The sequence below is a fragment of the Entelurus aequoreus genome, linkage group LG06, assembly GCF_033978785.1.
Source record: "Entelurus aequoreus isolate RoL-2023_Sb linkage group LG06, RoL_Eaeq_v1.1, whole genome shotgun sequence".
NCBI classification, from domain to species: domain Eukaryota; kingdom Metazoa; phylum Chordata; class Actinopteri; order Syngnathiformes; family Syngnathidae; genus Entelurus; species Entelurus aequoreus.
The window spans coordinates 2,370,989-2,387,995 of NC_084736.1; the positions used below are offsets into that span (position 1 = coordinate 2,370,989).

Below are 17,007 nucleotides of genomic sequence, written 5' to 3' on the forward strand. Positions count from 1 at the left end.
CGATTAATCTATAGATTATTTTTTCGATTAATCGGTTAATCTATAGATTATTTTTTCGATTCATCTATAGATTATTTTTCCTTTTACCGATTATTTTTTTTATTCAAAATGAAGATGAAAAAATAAATGTAGGCCAGTTTTTTCAAAAGGCATTGCTTTTATTTACAAAAAAAAAAAGTATGGCCACTCAGTCAACATTGACAACAACATGACAAAATATTCTGTAACAATGTAAACATTTAAAACTTTTAACATTTAACAAAATTAAAAGTAGCTTATTTGCTTTTTAATGTGCAAATATAAAAGTAAACATCCAGTGCAAATCGTAATATTCTGCAATAGTATAAGCATTTCAAAAGTAAAAGTATTGCTTATTTTGCTTTAAAATGTGCAAAAATAAAGATAAACATCCAATACAAAAAAGTGCCAATCTAAATATTCTGGAGCACTGTAAACATTAAGTATTGCTTTTAAAATGTGCAAAATAAACATCCAGTCCAACACAGTACACAATAACCAATTCTACTCATTCCAGTGAGTGACTAACAGTTGTAATGAAGAAAGGTTAGCATGTCTACATGCTCTGGTTCTTTTCTTGTTTACAATATTCCCAGCAGCTGAAAATAAGCGCTCAGAAGGGGTCGATGTGGCTGGAACTGAGAGCTAATTACCGGTATCCTTCACCTCAAGCCAGGACTGCGAGTGAGCTGAGCTCCAGTTTATATTCCTAGAAGGTCAACGGGCTCATAGTAGGGATGTGCGTATCGATCATGTGGTATCGATATATCGATACTCACACGCTACTCATTTGGCATCACTTTTCTGAAAAAAGTATCGATATAAACCAAAAAACGGCGTGTGGGGGGTGCAAGCATCACTTTCAGATGTTTTTGATGACTTACTTAACTTACTATGTGCTGGGACACACCTGTACCTGGCAGAGTATAGAGCTGGCCCAGTCACGTGACAGGAGACAGCCAATGAGCGTCGTCAACGTGCAACACACACACAGCCAGCCGACAGCGATGCAGCCAGGCATATCCAGTGTTGTCCAATTGTTGACTTAAAACAGGCATTGTTTTTTTGTTTTTTTAGTAATGTTTACTGAATATTTTTGTTTAAATGATTATCCTAAATTCAAATAATTTCCACACAGGGGAATTTACTGTTAGTTGAAAATTGCTTGAGTATTTAAAACAAGATAAGAAAGGGATAACATTTGGAGATTCTTCATCTTTGCATTAGTTTTATTTTTTTCCAAGAAAATCTTGAAATATATGATTGAATGTGATTTTGGTTTTAATCTGTAACATCATTTCTTACATTTCGAAAACATTAACCTATTTCATATTTCATTAATTGCTAATTATATCACAAACTTTAAAAAATAACTGCAGCTTCTTGCGATTCGGATTTGACAGTTAATTGGAAAGCCCTAATATCTAATTATTATTATATATAATTATTATTATATATAATATTTAATTTATTTTTCATATTTGTTATTTATTTTAATTTTACTTTTATTATATATTGACCATAATAAATGTGGTATAAATGGTCTGTATTTGTCTTGTGATTTGTCTTAAATAATAACAATAGTAATAATATTTTTGACTGACAAAAATTGCCAATAAGAAATTAATGGTATCGGTATCGATGAAAAGGCAAGATAAAGTATCGGTATCGTATCGAATCCTAAAAGTGTGGTATCGCCCATCCCTAGCTCATAGTGATGTTACTAGTAGTTGACTGGGAGGTGTTTATTATCATTTGGGGAGAGTCCGCTGCCTGATGCTCACCTGCTAAACACCTATCTGCTCCACGCTGAAGCGCTGACTACATGCGCTCTGAATACACACTGCTGATTGGCTGGTAACGTTTTGAATACGCACTGCTGATTGGCTGATAACGCTTTGTATAACACTTTGTGTGTACCAATCAGATGGTTGTGTGGGTGGGACAATGCTGCGTGCTGAGACAGAGGCAGCCGCAGAAGGAGCGAAGCAGCTTGTTAAGACTTTAGCAGCTAAAGTTAGCTTTAGCTTAGAAACTCGTTCGGTACACCCCCGTACCGAACCAAAAGCCCCGTACCGAAACGGTTCAATACAAAACACGTACCGTTACACCCCTAGCAGATACAAATGACACATTCATGTTTTTGTGTAATGATGACAACGTATACTCGCGCGGACGATTGACTAGTTGATGGTTTTCTTTTCAAATGCTCGTTCATAGCCGTTGTGCTGCCTATGCTATGATAGGCCATTTACGCTCGACACAGTGTGCATACAACAACATTATTAGGCCGTGTATTGAAATACTCCCACACTTTTGGCGTGATTTTTTCCCCCTCGCTCGCACAGTCTGCTTTGCGCTCCGCCATGACGGTAGTGTGACGTAAATATGCGACGCGTCGACGCACAAAAACGGCGTCGACGTATTTACGTAACCGATGACGTCGACTACGTCGACGCGTCGTTTCAGCCTTATCTTGAACACATCAAAATATTCCCCTCAATTCACCCAAAAAACGCATCGACTGGCTGGACTATAAAGACAATATAACATACATCCATAAACGTGGATGCATATGCAAAAGTGCAATATATTTATTTATATCTGCACCTTATTGCTCTTTTATCCTGCACTACAACAAGCTAATGCAACAACATTTTGTTCTTATCTGTACAGTAAAGTTCAAATTTGAATGACAATAAAAGGAAGTCTAAATCTATTCCCGGGCCAGATTTGCTCCCCGGAGCCACAAGTTGAATAGCGCCATCCTAAAGCGATAAAGTCGTCTCCTACGCTACCTCAAACATTTTGTGTTTATTTCTATCCAAAATCATCAGGGTCCTGGATTAGTACTTCAGATTGCAGTCTGCACAAATAATTGAAAAAAATATTAAAAGGCAGCATGTGTGATGGTATGGGGGTGTATTAGTGCCCAAGACATGGGTAACTTACACATCTGTGAAGGCACCATTAATGCTGAAAGGTACATACAGCTTTTGGAACAACATATGTTGCCATCTAAGCAACGTTACCATGGACGCCCCTGCTTATTTCAGCAACTAGTGGTTAGAGTGTCCGCCCTGAGATGGGTAGGTTGGAGTTCAAATCCCAGCCGAGTCATACCAAAGACTATAAAAATGGGACCCATTACCTCCCTGCTTGGCACTCAGCATCAAAGGGTTGGAGTTGGGGGTTAAATCACCAAAATGATTCCCGGGCGCGGCGCCGCTGCTGCCCACTGCTCCCCAAGGGGATGGGTCAAATGCAGAGGACAAATTTCACCACATCTAGTGTGTGTGTGACAATCATTGGTACTTTAATCTTTAATCTTTAAGACAATGCTAAGCCACGTGTTACATCAACGTAGCTTCATAGTAAAAGAGTGCGGGTACTAGACTGGCCTGCCTGTAGTCCAGACCTGTCTCCCATTGAAAATGTGTTTGGCATTATGAAGCCTAAAATAGCAGAAGGGAGACCCCCGGACTGTTGAACAACTTAAGCTGTACATCAAGCAAGAATGGGAAAGAATTCCACTTCAAAAATGTGTCTCCTCAGTTCCCAAATCTTAACTGAGTGTTGTTAAAAGGAAAGGCCATGTAACACACTGGTGAACATGCCCTTTCCCAACTACTTTGGCACGTGTTGCAGCCATAAGTGAATTATTATTTGCAAAAAAAAAGATAAAGTTTATGAGTTTGAACATCAAATATGTTGTCTTTGTAGTGCATTCAACTGAATATGGCTTGAAAATGATTTGCAAATCATTGTATTCCGTTTATATTTACATCTAACACCATTTCCCAACTCATATGGAAACAGGGTTTGTATTATTGAATGTATCAAATGTGATGAATATTTAATGGACCACAATGGAAACAAGCCTCTTGGCTTTTTGTGCCATCCATTTGCCTTTTAAAGCATTACATGGATTACATTCTTTAAGATGTCAATTAACTTCTCAATCAATCAATCAATCAAAGTGAAAACCAGTAGGGTTCCTGCTCCAACAGAGAATGCTAAACCAGATGGGGTTTGAACTGTGACAAGAAATAGACCTTTGGCCATAGCTACCTTGACTTTCTTGTGTTGGCTCATACTCAAAATGAGCAGGGTTCCTGCTCTGACAAATATTACATAACATATTTTTGGACACAAACCTCATCGGGCGGAGGGTAGAGGCCGAGCAGGTCACCGTGGCGCCCCTGCAGGCGTGCCTCTGTGTTGCGGCAGTCCATGTCCTCCGGCCCCGTGCGCTCCAGGACGGTGGGGAAGAGCACGTCTGGGGAGGAGTTCTTCAGGTCAAAGATGCTGGAGGCCCAACTGCCCCGCGGCGTCTCATCAACAGAGGCCGACCGCCGCTTTGCGTCATCCTGATCCACAAGGGGTGGAAGAGGGTGGAAGAAAAGAAAAAAAAAAAGGTTGAGATCATGTGTTGTTATTTCTTGCTAGGGAAGACGTCACCCTGAAGGGTTGACTGCAGATGTTGGAAGATCAAGAGAAGAATGTTCTTTTCTCTATCTGCACTTACACAATGGTAGTGTTAGTTACATTCCACTGCATGTACAAATACAGCTGAGGCCTCCAATATGTTCAACTTGTCACTTCCTAATCAGTCCAAGTCTCTGGAGGGTCTCTGTCGTCAACTCAGCAAAAACTGTTTTTAGCATCTCAGATATATTTCTAAAGTCACAAATTTGCTGTCAAAATTAGATCTGGAAATGATCATCAACACATTCTTTTCATCTGGTATTGACTATTGCAATTCTCTCTTCTCTCTTTTCAACAAGTCAACTCTAAAGAGACTTCAGTCGCTACAAAATGCAGCTGCCAGACTTTAGACCAGACCAGTCCACATTACCCCCATTAGATCCAGTCTTCATGGGCTTCTACTCACATGCCACATTGAGTTGAACATTTTAGTCCTGACTTTCCATGCATTGCATGGTGGGGCCCCTCAGTACATCACTGACTAGTTATGCACCTACTCTTCAGTTGCGTGGTGGGGCCCCTCAGTACATCACTGACTAGTTATGCACCTACTCTTCAGTTGCATGGTGGGGCCCCTCAGTACATCACTGACTAGTTATGCACCTACTCTTCAGTTGCATGGTGGGGCCCCTCAGTACATCACTGACTAGTTATGCACCTACTCTTCAGTTGCATGGTGGGGCCCCTCAGTACATCACTGACTAGTTATGCACCTACTCTTCAGTTGCGTGGTGGGGCCCCTCAGTACATCACTGACTAGTTATGCACCTACTCTTCAGTTGCATGGTGGGGCCCCTCAGTACATCACTGACTAGTTATGCCCCTACTCTTCAGTTGCGTGGTGGGGCCCCTCAGTACATCACTGACTAGTTATGCACCTACTCTTCAGTTGCGTGGTGGGGCCCCTCAGTACATCACTGACTAGTTATGCACCTACTCTTCAGTTGCGTGGTGGGGCCCCTCAGTACATCACTGACTAGTTATGCACCTACTCTTCAGTTGCGTGGTGGGGCCCCTCAGTACATCACTGACTAGTTATGCACCTACTCTTCAGTTGCGTGGTGGGGCCCCTCAGTACATCACTGACTAGTTATGCACCTACTCTTCAGTTGCGTGGTGGGGCCCCTCAGTACATCACTGACTAGTTATGCACCTACTCTTCAGTTGCGTGGTGGGGCCCCTCAGTACATCACTGACTAGTTATGCACCTACTCTTCAGTTGCATGGTGGGGCCCCTCAGTACATCACTGACTAGTTATGCACCTACTCTTCAGTTGCGTGGTGGGGCCCCTCAGTACATCACTGACTAGTTATGCACCTACTCTTCAGTTGCGTGGTGGGGCCCCTCAGTACATCACTGACTAGTTATGCCCCTACTCTTCAGTTGCATGGTGGGGCCCCTCAGTACATCACTGACTAGTTATGCACCTACTCTTCAGTTGCGTGGTGGGGCCCCTCAGTACATCACTGACTAGTTATGCCCCTACTCTTCAGTTGCGTGGTGGGGCCCCTCAGTACATCACTGACTAGTTATGCACCTACTCTTCAGTTGCGTGGTGGGGCCCCTCAGTACATCACTGACTAGTTATGCACCTACTCTTCAGTTGCATGGTGGGGCCCCTCAGTACATCACTGACTAGTTATGCACCTACTCTTCAGTTGCATGGTGGGGCCCCTCAGTACATCACTGACTAGTTATGCACCTACTCTTCAGTTGCGTGGTGGGGCCCCTCAGTACATCACTGACTAGTTATGCACCTACTCTTCAGTTGCATGGTGGGGCCCCTCAGTACATCACTGACTAGTTATGCACCTACTCTTCAGTTGCGTGGTGGGGCCCCTCAGTACATCACTGACTAGTTATGCACCTACTCTTCAGTTGCGTGGTGGGGCCCCTCAGTACATCACTGACTAGTTATGCACCTACTCTTCAGTTGCGTGGTGGGGCCCCTCAGTACATCACTGACTAGTTATGCACCTACTCTTCAGTTGCGTGGTGGGGCCCCTCAGTACATCACTGACTAGTTATGCACCTACTCTTCAGTTGCATGGTGGGGCCCCTCAGTACATCACTGACTAGTTATGCACCTACTCTTCAGTTGCGTGGTGGGGCCCCTCAGTACATCACTGACTAGTTATGCACCTACTCTTCAGTTGCGTGGTGGGGCCCCTCAGTACATCACTGACTAGTTATGCACCTACTCTTCAGTTGCATGGTGGGGCCCCTCAGTACATCACTGACTAGTTATGCACCTACTCTTCAGTTGCATGGTGGGGCCCCTCAGTACATCACTGACTAGTTATGCACCTACTCTTCAGTTGCGTGGTGGGGCCCCTCAGTACATCACTGACTAGTTATGCACCTACTCTTCAGTTGCGTGGTGGGGCCCCTCAGTACATCACTGACTAGTTATGCACCTACTCTTCAGTTGCATGGTGGGGCCCCTCAGTACATCACTGACTAGTTATGCACCTACTCTTCAGTTGCGTGGTGGGGCCCCTCAGTACATCACTGACTAGTTATGCACCTACTCTTCAGTTGCATGGTGGGGCCCCTCAGTACATCACTGACTAGTTATGCACCTACTCTTCAGTTGCGTGGTGGGGCCCCTCAGTACATCACTGACTAGTTATGCACCTACTCTTCAGTTGCGTGGTGGGGCCCCTCAGTACATCACTGACTAGTTATGCACCTACTCTTCAGTTGCATGGTGGGGCCCCTCAGTACATCACTGACTAGTTATGCACCTACTCTTCAGGGTCTTCTAAAGATCCCAAAACTGGTTTTAAAATCCGTGGAGACCTGGCATTCCAGGCTACATCTCCCAGACTCTGGAACAACTTGCACCAGTCCCTCTGTGATCTTGACTGTGTTGACACTTTGAAGAAACATTAGGAAACTTCTCCTTTTAGGAAAGCTTTTAGTTAATGCACCTTTTAACTATCAATTTGAATCCCCTTTGTATCCTTTTTATGATGTTGTTGTTTTCATTGAATTGTTGTTTTACTTCATCTATGTTTTGTACAGCACTTTGTCATTTGATCTGTGAAAAGTGCTTTATAAATAAAATGTACCTACTTACTAATCTATGGCGTCAAAACAGGGCCAAAGTCCTTACGTGTAAAATCACACTCTGCACCCACTGACTCATTTTGCACGTCCAATTCACTAGCGTCTTTTTTGCTAATGCGTGGGGTCCGTCTGCGCTCGCCATGTCTTTGTATTTCTCCATGCATGTGACATTCCACCCTTTTGGCTCTTTGGGGCAAGCATTGAATAAACGGCCTAGCAACTCTCCTCTTTTCTGATTGGTCACTTTAAAGGTCAACTGTCCCCTGGTCAGAAACAATTCATGGGAACTGCCGCTGAACTGTGTCTCTTTTGAAGAGTAGTCTTTAGAGTCCAAAGTTCAGGCAAAATAACCCATGATATCATTTCTTAAGAAGTAAAGTGTTTTAAAAGAGCATCACACTCTGGCACTGCCACATCAATAAATTAGCTACCTTTTATCATATAAGGCATGTCTAAATAATACATGTGAAATAAGTTATCTTTAATGACATCAAGTTAGTAGAGGTTGTTGTTAACAATTTTCATTTTCCATATGATAATAGATAGTACTGTCATGGTCTAATAGATAGTAGTGTAAAACAGTGTTTCTTAACCATTGTCTCAGCTGTGGTTTAGTAGTGGTACTCAGTTGTAATACACTTTGCCACCACTCGAGGCAGTAATGACAGTATCAAACAAACAGAAGAAGTCTGCAGCTAAAGTCCATCCATCCATCCATTTTCTACCGCTTATCCCCTTCGGGGTCGCGGGGGGTGCTGGAGCCTATCTCAGCTACAATCGGGCGGAAGGCGGGGTACACCCTGGACAAGTCGCCACCTCATCGCAGGGCGAACACAGATAGACAGACAACATTCACACTCACATTCACACACTAGGGACCATTTAGTGTTGCCAATCTTTTCCTTTTAGGCATTTACACGTCTTTTCCTTTTAGGCATTTACACGTCTTTTCCTTTTAGGCATTTACACGTCTTTTCCTTTTAGGCATTTACACGTCTTTTCCTTTTATGCATTTACACATCTTTTCCTTTTAGGCATTTACACGTCTTTTCCTTTTAGGCATTTACACATCTTTTCCTTTTAGGCATTTACACGTCTTTTCCTTTTAGGCATTTACACGTCTTTTCCTTTTAGGCATTTACACATATTTTCCTTTTAGGCATTTACACGTCTTTTCCTTTTAGGCATTTACACGTCTTTTCCTTTTAGGCATTTACACATATTTTCCTTTTAGGCATTTACACGTATTTTCCTTTTAGGCATTTACACATATTTTCCTTTTAGGAATTTACACGTCTTTTCCTTTTAGGCATTTACACATCTTTTCCTTTTAGGCATTTACACGTCTTTTCCTTTTAGGCATTTACACATCTTTTCCTTTTAGGCATTTACACGTCTTTTCCTTTTAGGCATTTACACGTCTTTTCCTTTTAGGCATTTACACGTCTTTTCCTTTTAGGCATTTACACATCTTTTCCTTTTAGGCATTTACACGTCTTTTCCTTTTAGGCATTTACACATCTTTTCCTTTTAGGCATTTACACGTCTTTTCCTTTTAGGCATTTACACATATTTTCCTTTTAGGCATTTACACATCTTTTCCTTTTAGGCATTTACACGTCTTTTCCTTTTAGGCATTTACACATATTTTCCTTTTAGGCATTTACACGTCTTTTCCTTTTAGGCATTTACACGTCTTTTCCTTTTAGGCATTTACACGTCTTTTCCTTTTAGGCATTTACACGTCTTTTCCTTTTAGGCATTTACACGTCTTTTCCTTTTAGGCATTTACACGTCTTTTCCTTTTAAGCATTTACACATCTTTTCCTTTTAGGCATTTACACGTCTTTTCCTTTTAGGCATTTACACATCTTTTCCTTTTAGGCATTTACACGTCTTTTCCTTTTAGGCATTTACACGTCTTTTCCTTTTAGGCATTTACACGTCTTTTCCTTTTAGGCATTTACACGTCTTTTCCTTTTAGGCATTTACACGTCTTTTCCTTTTAGGCATTTACACGTCTTTTCCTTTTAGGCATTTACACGTCTTTTCCTTTTAGGCATTTACACGTCTTTTCCTTTTAGGCATTTACACGTCTTTTCCTTTTAGGCATTTACACGTCTTTTCCTTTTAGGCATTTACACGTCTTTTCCTTTTAAGCATTTACACATATTTTCCTTTTAGGCATTTACACGTCTTTTCCTTTTAGGCATTTACACGTCTTTTCCTTTTAGGCATTTACACGTCTTTTCCTTTTAGGCATTTACACGTCTTTTCCTTTTAGGCATTTACACGTCTTTTCCTTTTAGGCATTTACACGTCTTTTCCTTTTAGGCATTTACACATCTTTTCCTTTTAGGCATTTACACATCTTTTCCTTTTAGGCATTTACACGTCTTTTCCTTTTAGGCATTTACACGTCTTTTCCTTTTAGGCATTTACACATATTTTCCTTTTAGGCATTTACACGTCTTTTCCTTTTAGGCATTTACACGTCTTTTCCTTTTAGGCATTTACACGTCTTTTCCTTTTAGGCATTTACACGTCTTTTCCTTTTAGGCATTTACACGTCTTTTCCTTTTAGGCATTTACACGTCTTTTCCTTTTAGGCATTTACACGTCTTTTCCTTTTAGGCATTTACACGTCTTTTCCTTTTAGGCATTTACACGTCTTTTCCTTTTAGGCATTTACACGTCTTTTCCTTTTAGGCATTTACACGTCTTTTCCTTTTAGGCATTTACACATCTTTTCCTTTTAGGCATTTACACATCTTTTCCTTTTAGGCATTTACACGTCTTTTCCTTTTATGCATTTACACATCTTTTCCTTTTATGCATTTACACGTCTTTTCCTTTTATGCATTTACACGTCTTTTCCTTTTAGGCATTTACACGTCTTTTCCTTTTAGGCATTTACACGTCTTTTCCTTTTAGGCATTTACACGTCTTTTCCTTTTAGGCATTTACACGTCTTTTCCTTTTAGGCGTTTACACATCTTTTCCTTTTAGGCGTTTACACGTCTTTTCCTTTTAGGCGTTTACACGTCTTTTCCTTTTAGGCGTTTACACGTCTTTTCCTTTTAGGCGTTTACACGTCTTTTCCTTTTAGGCATTTACACATCTTTTCCTTTTAGGCGTTTACACGTCTTTTCCTTTTAGGCGTTTACACATTTTTTCCTTTTAGGCGTTTACACATCTTTTCCTTTTAGGCGTTTACACATCTTTTCCTTTTAGGCGTTTACACGTCTTTTCCTTTTAGGCGTTTACACGTCTTTTCCTTTTAGGCATTTACACATCTTTTCCTTTTAGGCGTTTACACGTCTTTTCCTTTTAGGCGTTTACACATCTTTTCCTTTTAGGCATTTACACATCTTTTCCTTTTAGGCATTTACACATCTTTTCCTTTTAGGCGTTTACACGTCTTTTCCTTTTAGGCGTTTACACATCTTTTCCTTTTAGGCATTTACACATCTTTTCCTTTTAGGCATTTACACATCTTTTCCTTTTAGGCATTTACACATATTTTCCTTTTAGGCATTTATAAGTCTTTTCCTTTTATGCATTTACACATCTTTTCCTTTTAGGCATTTACACATCTTTTCCTTTTAGGCGTTTACACGTCTTTTCCTTTTAGGCGTTTACACGTCTTTTCCTTTTAGGCGTTTACACGTCTTTTCCTTTTAGGCATTTACACATCTTTTCCTTTTAGGCGTTTACACATATTTTCCTTTTAGGCATTTACACATCTTTTCCTTTTAGGCATTTACACATCTTTTCCTTTTAGGCATTTACACATATTTTCCTTTTAGGCATTTACACGTCTTTTCCTTTTAGGCATTTACACATCTTTTCCTTTTAGGCGTTTACACGTCTTTACCTTTTAGGCGTTTACACGTCTTTTCCTTTTAGGCGTTTACACGTCTTTTCCTTTTAGGCATTTACACATCTTTTCCTTTTAGGCGTTTACACATCTTTTCCTTTTAGGCGTTTACACGTCTTTTCCTTTTAGGCGTTTACACGTCTTTTCCTTTTAGGCATTTACACATCTTTTCCTTTTAGGCGTTTACACGTCTTTTCCTTTTAGGCGTTTACACGTCTTTTCCTTTTAGGCATTTACACATCTTTTCCTTTTAGGCATTTACACATCTTTTCCTTTTAGGCATTTACACATCTTTTCCTTTTAGGCATTTATAAGTCTTTTCCTTTTATGCATTTACACATCTTTTCCTTTTAGGCATTTACACATCTTTTCCTTTTAGGCGTTTACACGTCTTTTCCTTTTAGGCGTTTACACGTCTTTTCCTTTTAGGCATTTACACATCTTTTCCTTTTAGGCGTTTACACGTCTTTTCCTTTTAGGCGTTTACACATCTTTTCCTTTTAGGCATTTACACATCTTTTCCTTTTAGGCATTTACACATCTTTTCCTTTTAGGCGTTTACACGTCTTTTCCTTTTAGGCGTTTACACATCTTTTCCTTTTAGGCATTTACACATCTTTTCCTTTTAGGCATTTACACATCTTTTCCTTTTAGGCATTTACACATATTTTCCTTTTAGGCATTTATAAGTCTTTTCCTTTTATGCATTTACACATCTTTTCCTTTTAGGCATTTACACATCTTTTCCTTTTAGGCGTTTACACGTCTTTTCCTTTTAGGCGTTTACACGTCTTTTCCTTTTAGGCGTTTACACGTCTTTTCCTTTTAGGCATTTACACATCTTTTCCTTTTAGGCGTTTACACATATTTTCCTTTTAGGCATTTACACATCTTTTCCTTTTAGGCATTTACACATCTTTTCCTTTTAGGCATTTACACATATTTTCCTTTTAGGCATTTACACGTCTTTTCCTTTTAGGCATTTACACATCTTTTCCTTTTAGGCGTTTACACGTCTTTACCTTTTAGGCGTTTACACGTCTTTTCCTTTTAGGCGTTTACACGTCTTTTCCTTTTAGGCATTTACACATCTTTTCCTTTTAGGCGTTTACACATCTTTTCCTTTTAGGCGTTTACACGTCTTTTCCTTTTAGGCGTTTACACGTCTTTTCCTTTTAGGCATTTACACATCTTTTCCTTTTAGGCGTTTACACGTCTTTTCCTTTTAGGCGTTTACACGTCTTTTCCTTTTAGGCATTTACACATCTTTTCCTTTTAGGCATTTACACATCTTTTCCTTTTAGGCATTTACACATCTTTTCCTTTTAGGCATTTATAAGTCTTTTCCTTTTATGCATTTACACATCTTTTCCTTTTAGGCATTTACACATCTTTTCCTTTTAGGCGTTTACACGTCTTTTCCTTTTAGGCGTTTACACGTCTTTTCCTTTTAGGCATTTACACATCTTTTCCTTTTAGGCGTTTACACATATTTTCCTTTTAGGCATTTACACATCTTTTCCTTTTAGGCATTTACACATCTTTTCCTTTTAGGCATTTACACATCTTTTCCTTTTAGGCATTTACACGTCTTTTCCTTTTAGGCATTTACACATCTTTTCCTTTTAGGCGTTTACACGTCTTTACCTTTTAGGCGTTTACATGTCTTTTCCTTTTAGGCGTTTACACGTCTTTTCCTTTTAGGCATTTACACATCTTTTCCTTTTAGGCATTTACACGTCTTTTCCTTTTAGGCGTTTACACGTCTTTTCCTTTTAGGCATTTACACATCTTTTCCTTTTAGGCATTTACACGTCTTTTCCTTTTATGCATTCACACATCTTTTCCTTTTAGGCATTTACACGTCTTTTCCTTTTAGGCTTTTACACGTCTTTTTCTTTTAGGCATTTACACATCTTTTCCTTTTAGGCATTTACACATATTTTCCTTTTAGGCATTTACACATCTTTTCCTTTTAGGCATTTACACATCTTTTCCTTTTAGGCGTTTACACATCTTTTCCTTTTAGGCGTTTACACATCTTTTCCTTTTAGGCGTTTACACATCTTTTCCTTTTAGGCATTTACACGTCTTTTCCTTTTATGTATTTACACATCTTTTCCTTTTAGGCATTTACACATCTTTTCCTTTTAGGCGTTTACACATCTTTTCCTTTTAGGCGTTTACACATCTTTTCCTTTTAGGCGTTTGCACATCTTTTCCTTTTAGGCGTTTACACATCTTTTCCTTTTAGGCGTTTACACATCTTTTCCTTTTAGGCGTTTACACGTCTTTTCCTTTTAGGCATTTACACGTCTTTTCCTTTTAGGCATTTACACATATTTTCCGTAATGTGATTTATGTAACTAATGTGTTGCTGCAGCTTGTTTACTTCAGTTGCAGTCAGTAGTCCAACTTCTTTAGTTATACTAATAGTGTTCCATCTTAGGTCCTCTCTTTCATTATTTGGGCTATTGAACTGGTGGACTGTGAGTTCAGTTTAAAAAAGTGTGTGAGAGCGTCACATGTTTGCAGTGGATTCCAAAAAAACAGAAGAGTGCTGTCAATGAGACTATCTTTTACTAGCTTTTTTGCAGAAGGTCCCTAAAAACTGCAAAGCTCTTTGTAACTGACAAAATAAATAGACCTAAATCAAATGTCTACAGTAGAGGACGTTGGTTCTCAAAATGAGGGTGTTTTTTAGCGTTTTGAGGCCATACTAATCCCATGAAAATGGCGGTGAGGTCACTGTGACGCTGCTACTGTACCTGCTCGTCTTGGCGCTCGGCAGCAGCTGCCTGGTCCAGTTCAAAGGTCTGTTTGAGCAGGCCTCGCTGCCTCTCCCTCTGTCGCTCGGAGCTCTGCGGGCTGTGCGTGGTGCTGTAGCGCTGGTATCTAGCGGGGAGTTGAACATGTTAATATCACAACTGCCAATCACCTGCACAAGTGCATTATTCAAATTTTTTAAAAAAAACTCAACTGGTTCCAGTGTGTCTGCCACTTACTTTCTTTGAATGACGAGCCAGTCATCTGTGTAGACTGCCAAGGCGTCTCTCACTCGGGGATCCAGTGCGCTAACGTAAGACAAGCACATGCATAAGTAAGTGTCCTTTAATATACATGTTCCCTCGGTGTCACACCAAGAAATGCTTTGTTCTGATACATTTGTCCGAGGCTGGGAGATGCGCAAGTAAGGATGTGTTGGCCACGGCAAGCTTTTTCTTACTCTTCTTCCTCAGGCAGCGGCGGCTCCAGCGTAGTGCACTCTTTGTCTGAGTGGTGGAGCTCTAAATCGTCCTGGGGAAACTCCATCAGCTGCCTGAGAGGGCCTGACTCCACCCCGGGAGCATGACTGCTCAAATATTCCTCAAAATCCACTGGCTCCACGACCTCAGTCAGGGGTAACTGTGGAGTAACATCAGACTGTAAAACCACAGATCAGTCTGCAAAAAGGGGACGGCGGACAAAAGGTCTGATTGCTTTGGATGATCTAGTTGAATAAATACATAGTCACTGTCCCAACTGCTCATCCATTTAACAATTGTGTCACCCTCCCATCAGGGCATTTCAGATGATATTCTCCTAAACATCTTACATATGTACCCTCGTTCAGGTTTTGCCCGAGCAGAGAGACTAAAGCTGGGTTTAGAACTTAGCTAATTGCAGCTTTGAAGCTGAAAGGTAAATACAGATCAATTACAGGGCGACTCACAGGATGGTGCAGTGCTCCTCGCTTTTTGGACATGAGCGGGGAGCCATACTCTCTGGACACTTGCTTCCGGACCTCTGCAGCCACCGTCCTGAGGAAGGGTAAATAGAAGTAATGCAGGGGGCCGTGCGTGCACATATATATACATACAATATATATATATATACACATATACATATATAATGTATATATATACATATATATATATACAGTGGGGCAAAAAAGTATTTAGTCAGCCACCCATTGACAATCAATGGTTGGCTGACTAAATACTTTTTTGCCCCACTGTACACACACACACACACACACACACACACACACACACACACACACACACACACACACACACACACACACACACACACACACACACACACACACACACACACACACACACACACACACACACACACACACACACACACACACACACACACGCACACACACGCACACACACACACAGTACAGGCCAAAAGTTTGGACACACCTTCTCCTCATTCAATTAGTTTATTTTTATTTTCACGAGTGTTTACATTGTAGATTGTCACATCAAAACTATGAATGAACACATGTGGAGTTATGTACTTAACAAAAAACGGTGAAATAACTGAAAACATGTTTGATATTCTAGTTTCTTCAAAATAGCCACCCTTTGCTCTGATTACTTTTTTGCACACTCTTGACATTCTCTCCATGAGCTTCAAGAGGTAGTCACCTGAAATGGTTTTCACTTCACTGTGTAACAAGTCATTTGGAAATGTAATTGTCTCCCAGAGTGTCCATCCTTTTTGAAGGAATCTTTCACACGAGTACAATTTTAAGCCATGTAAAAACCACAACACAGCTATGAAAAAGATAAGTTAAATATTGGCGCCGATCCGATTCCAGTCTCGAACAGCCAGATCACTACTATTTGAGGTGCAGCTTATTTTAATAGGAGTACAGCAATCTATCCAAGAGAATGGCATTATTTGAAGAAGGAGCATATTTGACCTCCTCATTAACTTTGGACTCCACAACAGCTGTTATGCATGGAGATGCAGGCAGATGTCACAAAAGACGTGGCTATACAGGCACTGAGCCAGAGCTCCCGTTTCTGCTCTTGATGGAGCAACGGCAAATGAGAGGCTTACAGACAGCGACAAAGGGGGAGAGAGAAAAAAAGCAGCCAACAAGCACACAATCCAGTCTCAAAGAGACAGCAAGCAGCTGCTACTTGAAAGTCAGCAAATGTCTGTTTCTCTCATGCAGCAGGCCAGACTGCAGAGATGTTTCATCCAACTGACACATGGACTCCCACGTTGCTCCATATTCCAGTCGCCGACTTGATCATCTCACAAAACTCACAAGCAGTTCCTGCAGTTCTTTCTGTGCACCTCCACTTAAAACAGGAAGTAGGAAAGCACCTCTATTTAAAACAGGAAGTAGGAAAGCTATGAACCGAGAGGGCAAGAGCCAGAACACAAATTCCCACCCTTTCCTGCATCCGGCACTACACAATACTGTATGTCCCACTGAAGGAGAGGAGGAGATCTGGGAAACAATACAGTGAGTGCATACCAACATGACTTGATGGAGCCAATAATCCATCATAGAAACATCACCTTTTCACCAGCCTAAAAAAAGCTTTGAAAAGCACTGCTAGGTTAAGTCTTTTAAGTAAGAGTGAAGATAAGGTGATTTGCAGGTAAAGCTCTAAATCGGGGCCCAGGAATAAGCTAGGTAGGTCCTTAAAAACCAAAGAACAGCACACTTCAGTCAGTGTTTTTCAACCACTGTGCCGTGGCACACTAGTGTGCCGTGAAATACAGTCTGGTGTGCCGTGGGAGATTATGTCAT

The 17,007-nt window shown here is 40.7% G+C and overlaps 1 protein-coding gene across 3 annotated transcripts in view; it reads right to left on the minus strand.

Moving 5' to 3' along the window:
• LOC133651737 (dedicator of cytokinesis protein 7-like) overlaps nt 1–17,007 on the minus strand; it is a 120,551-nt gene that overhangs the window by 75,095 nt on the left and 28,449 nt on the right. For all 3 annotated transcript variants that reach the window (XM_062049813.1, XM_062049811.1, XM_062049812.1), the window contains 5 exons: nt 15,172–15,259; nt 14,686–14,864; nt 14,465–14,533; nt 14,228–14,354; nt 4,176–4,388 (listed from right to left, as the gene is read on the minus strand). In XM_062049813.1, coding sequence (XP_061905797.1) covers nt 4,176–4,388; nt 14,228–14,354; nt 14,465–14,533; nt 14,686–14,864; nt 15,172–15,259 — 676 coding nt within the window. The remainder of the gene's footprint in view (nt 1–4,175; nt 4,389–14,227; nt 14,355–14,464; nt 14,534–14,685; nt 14,865–15,171; nt 15,260–17,007) is intronic.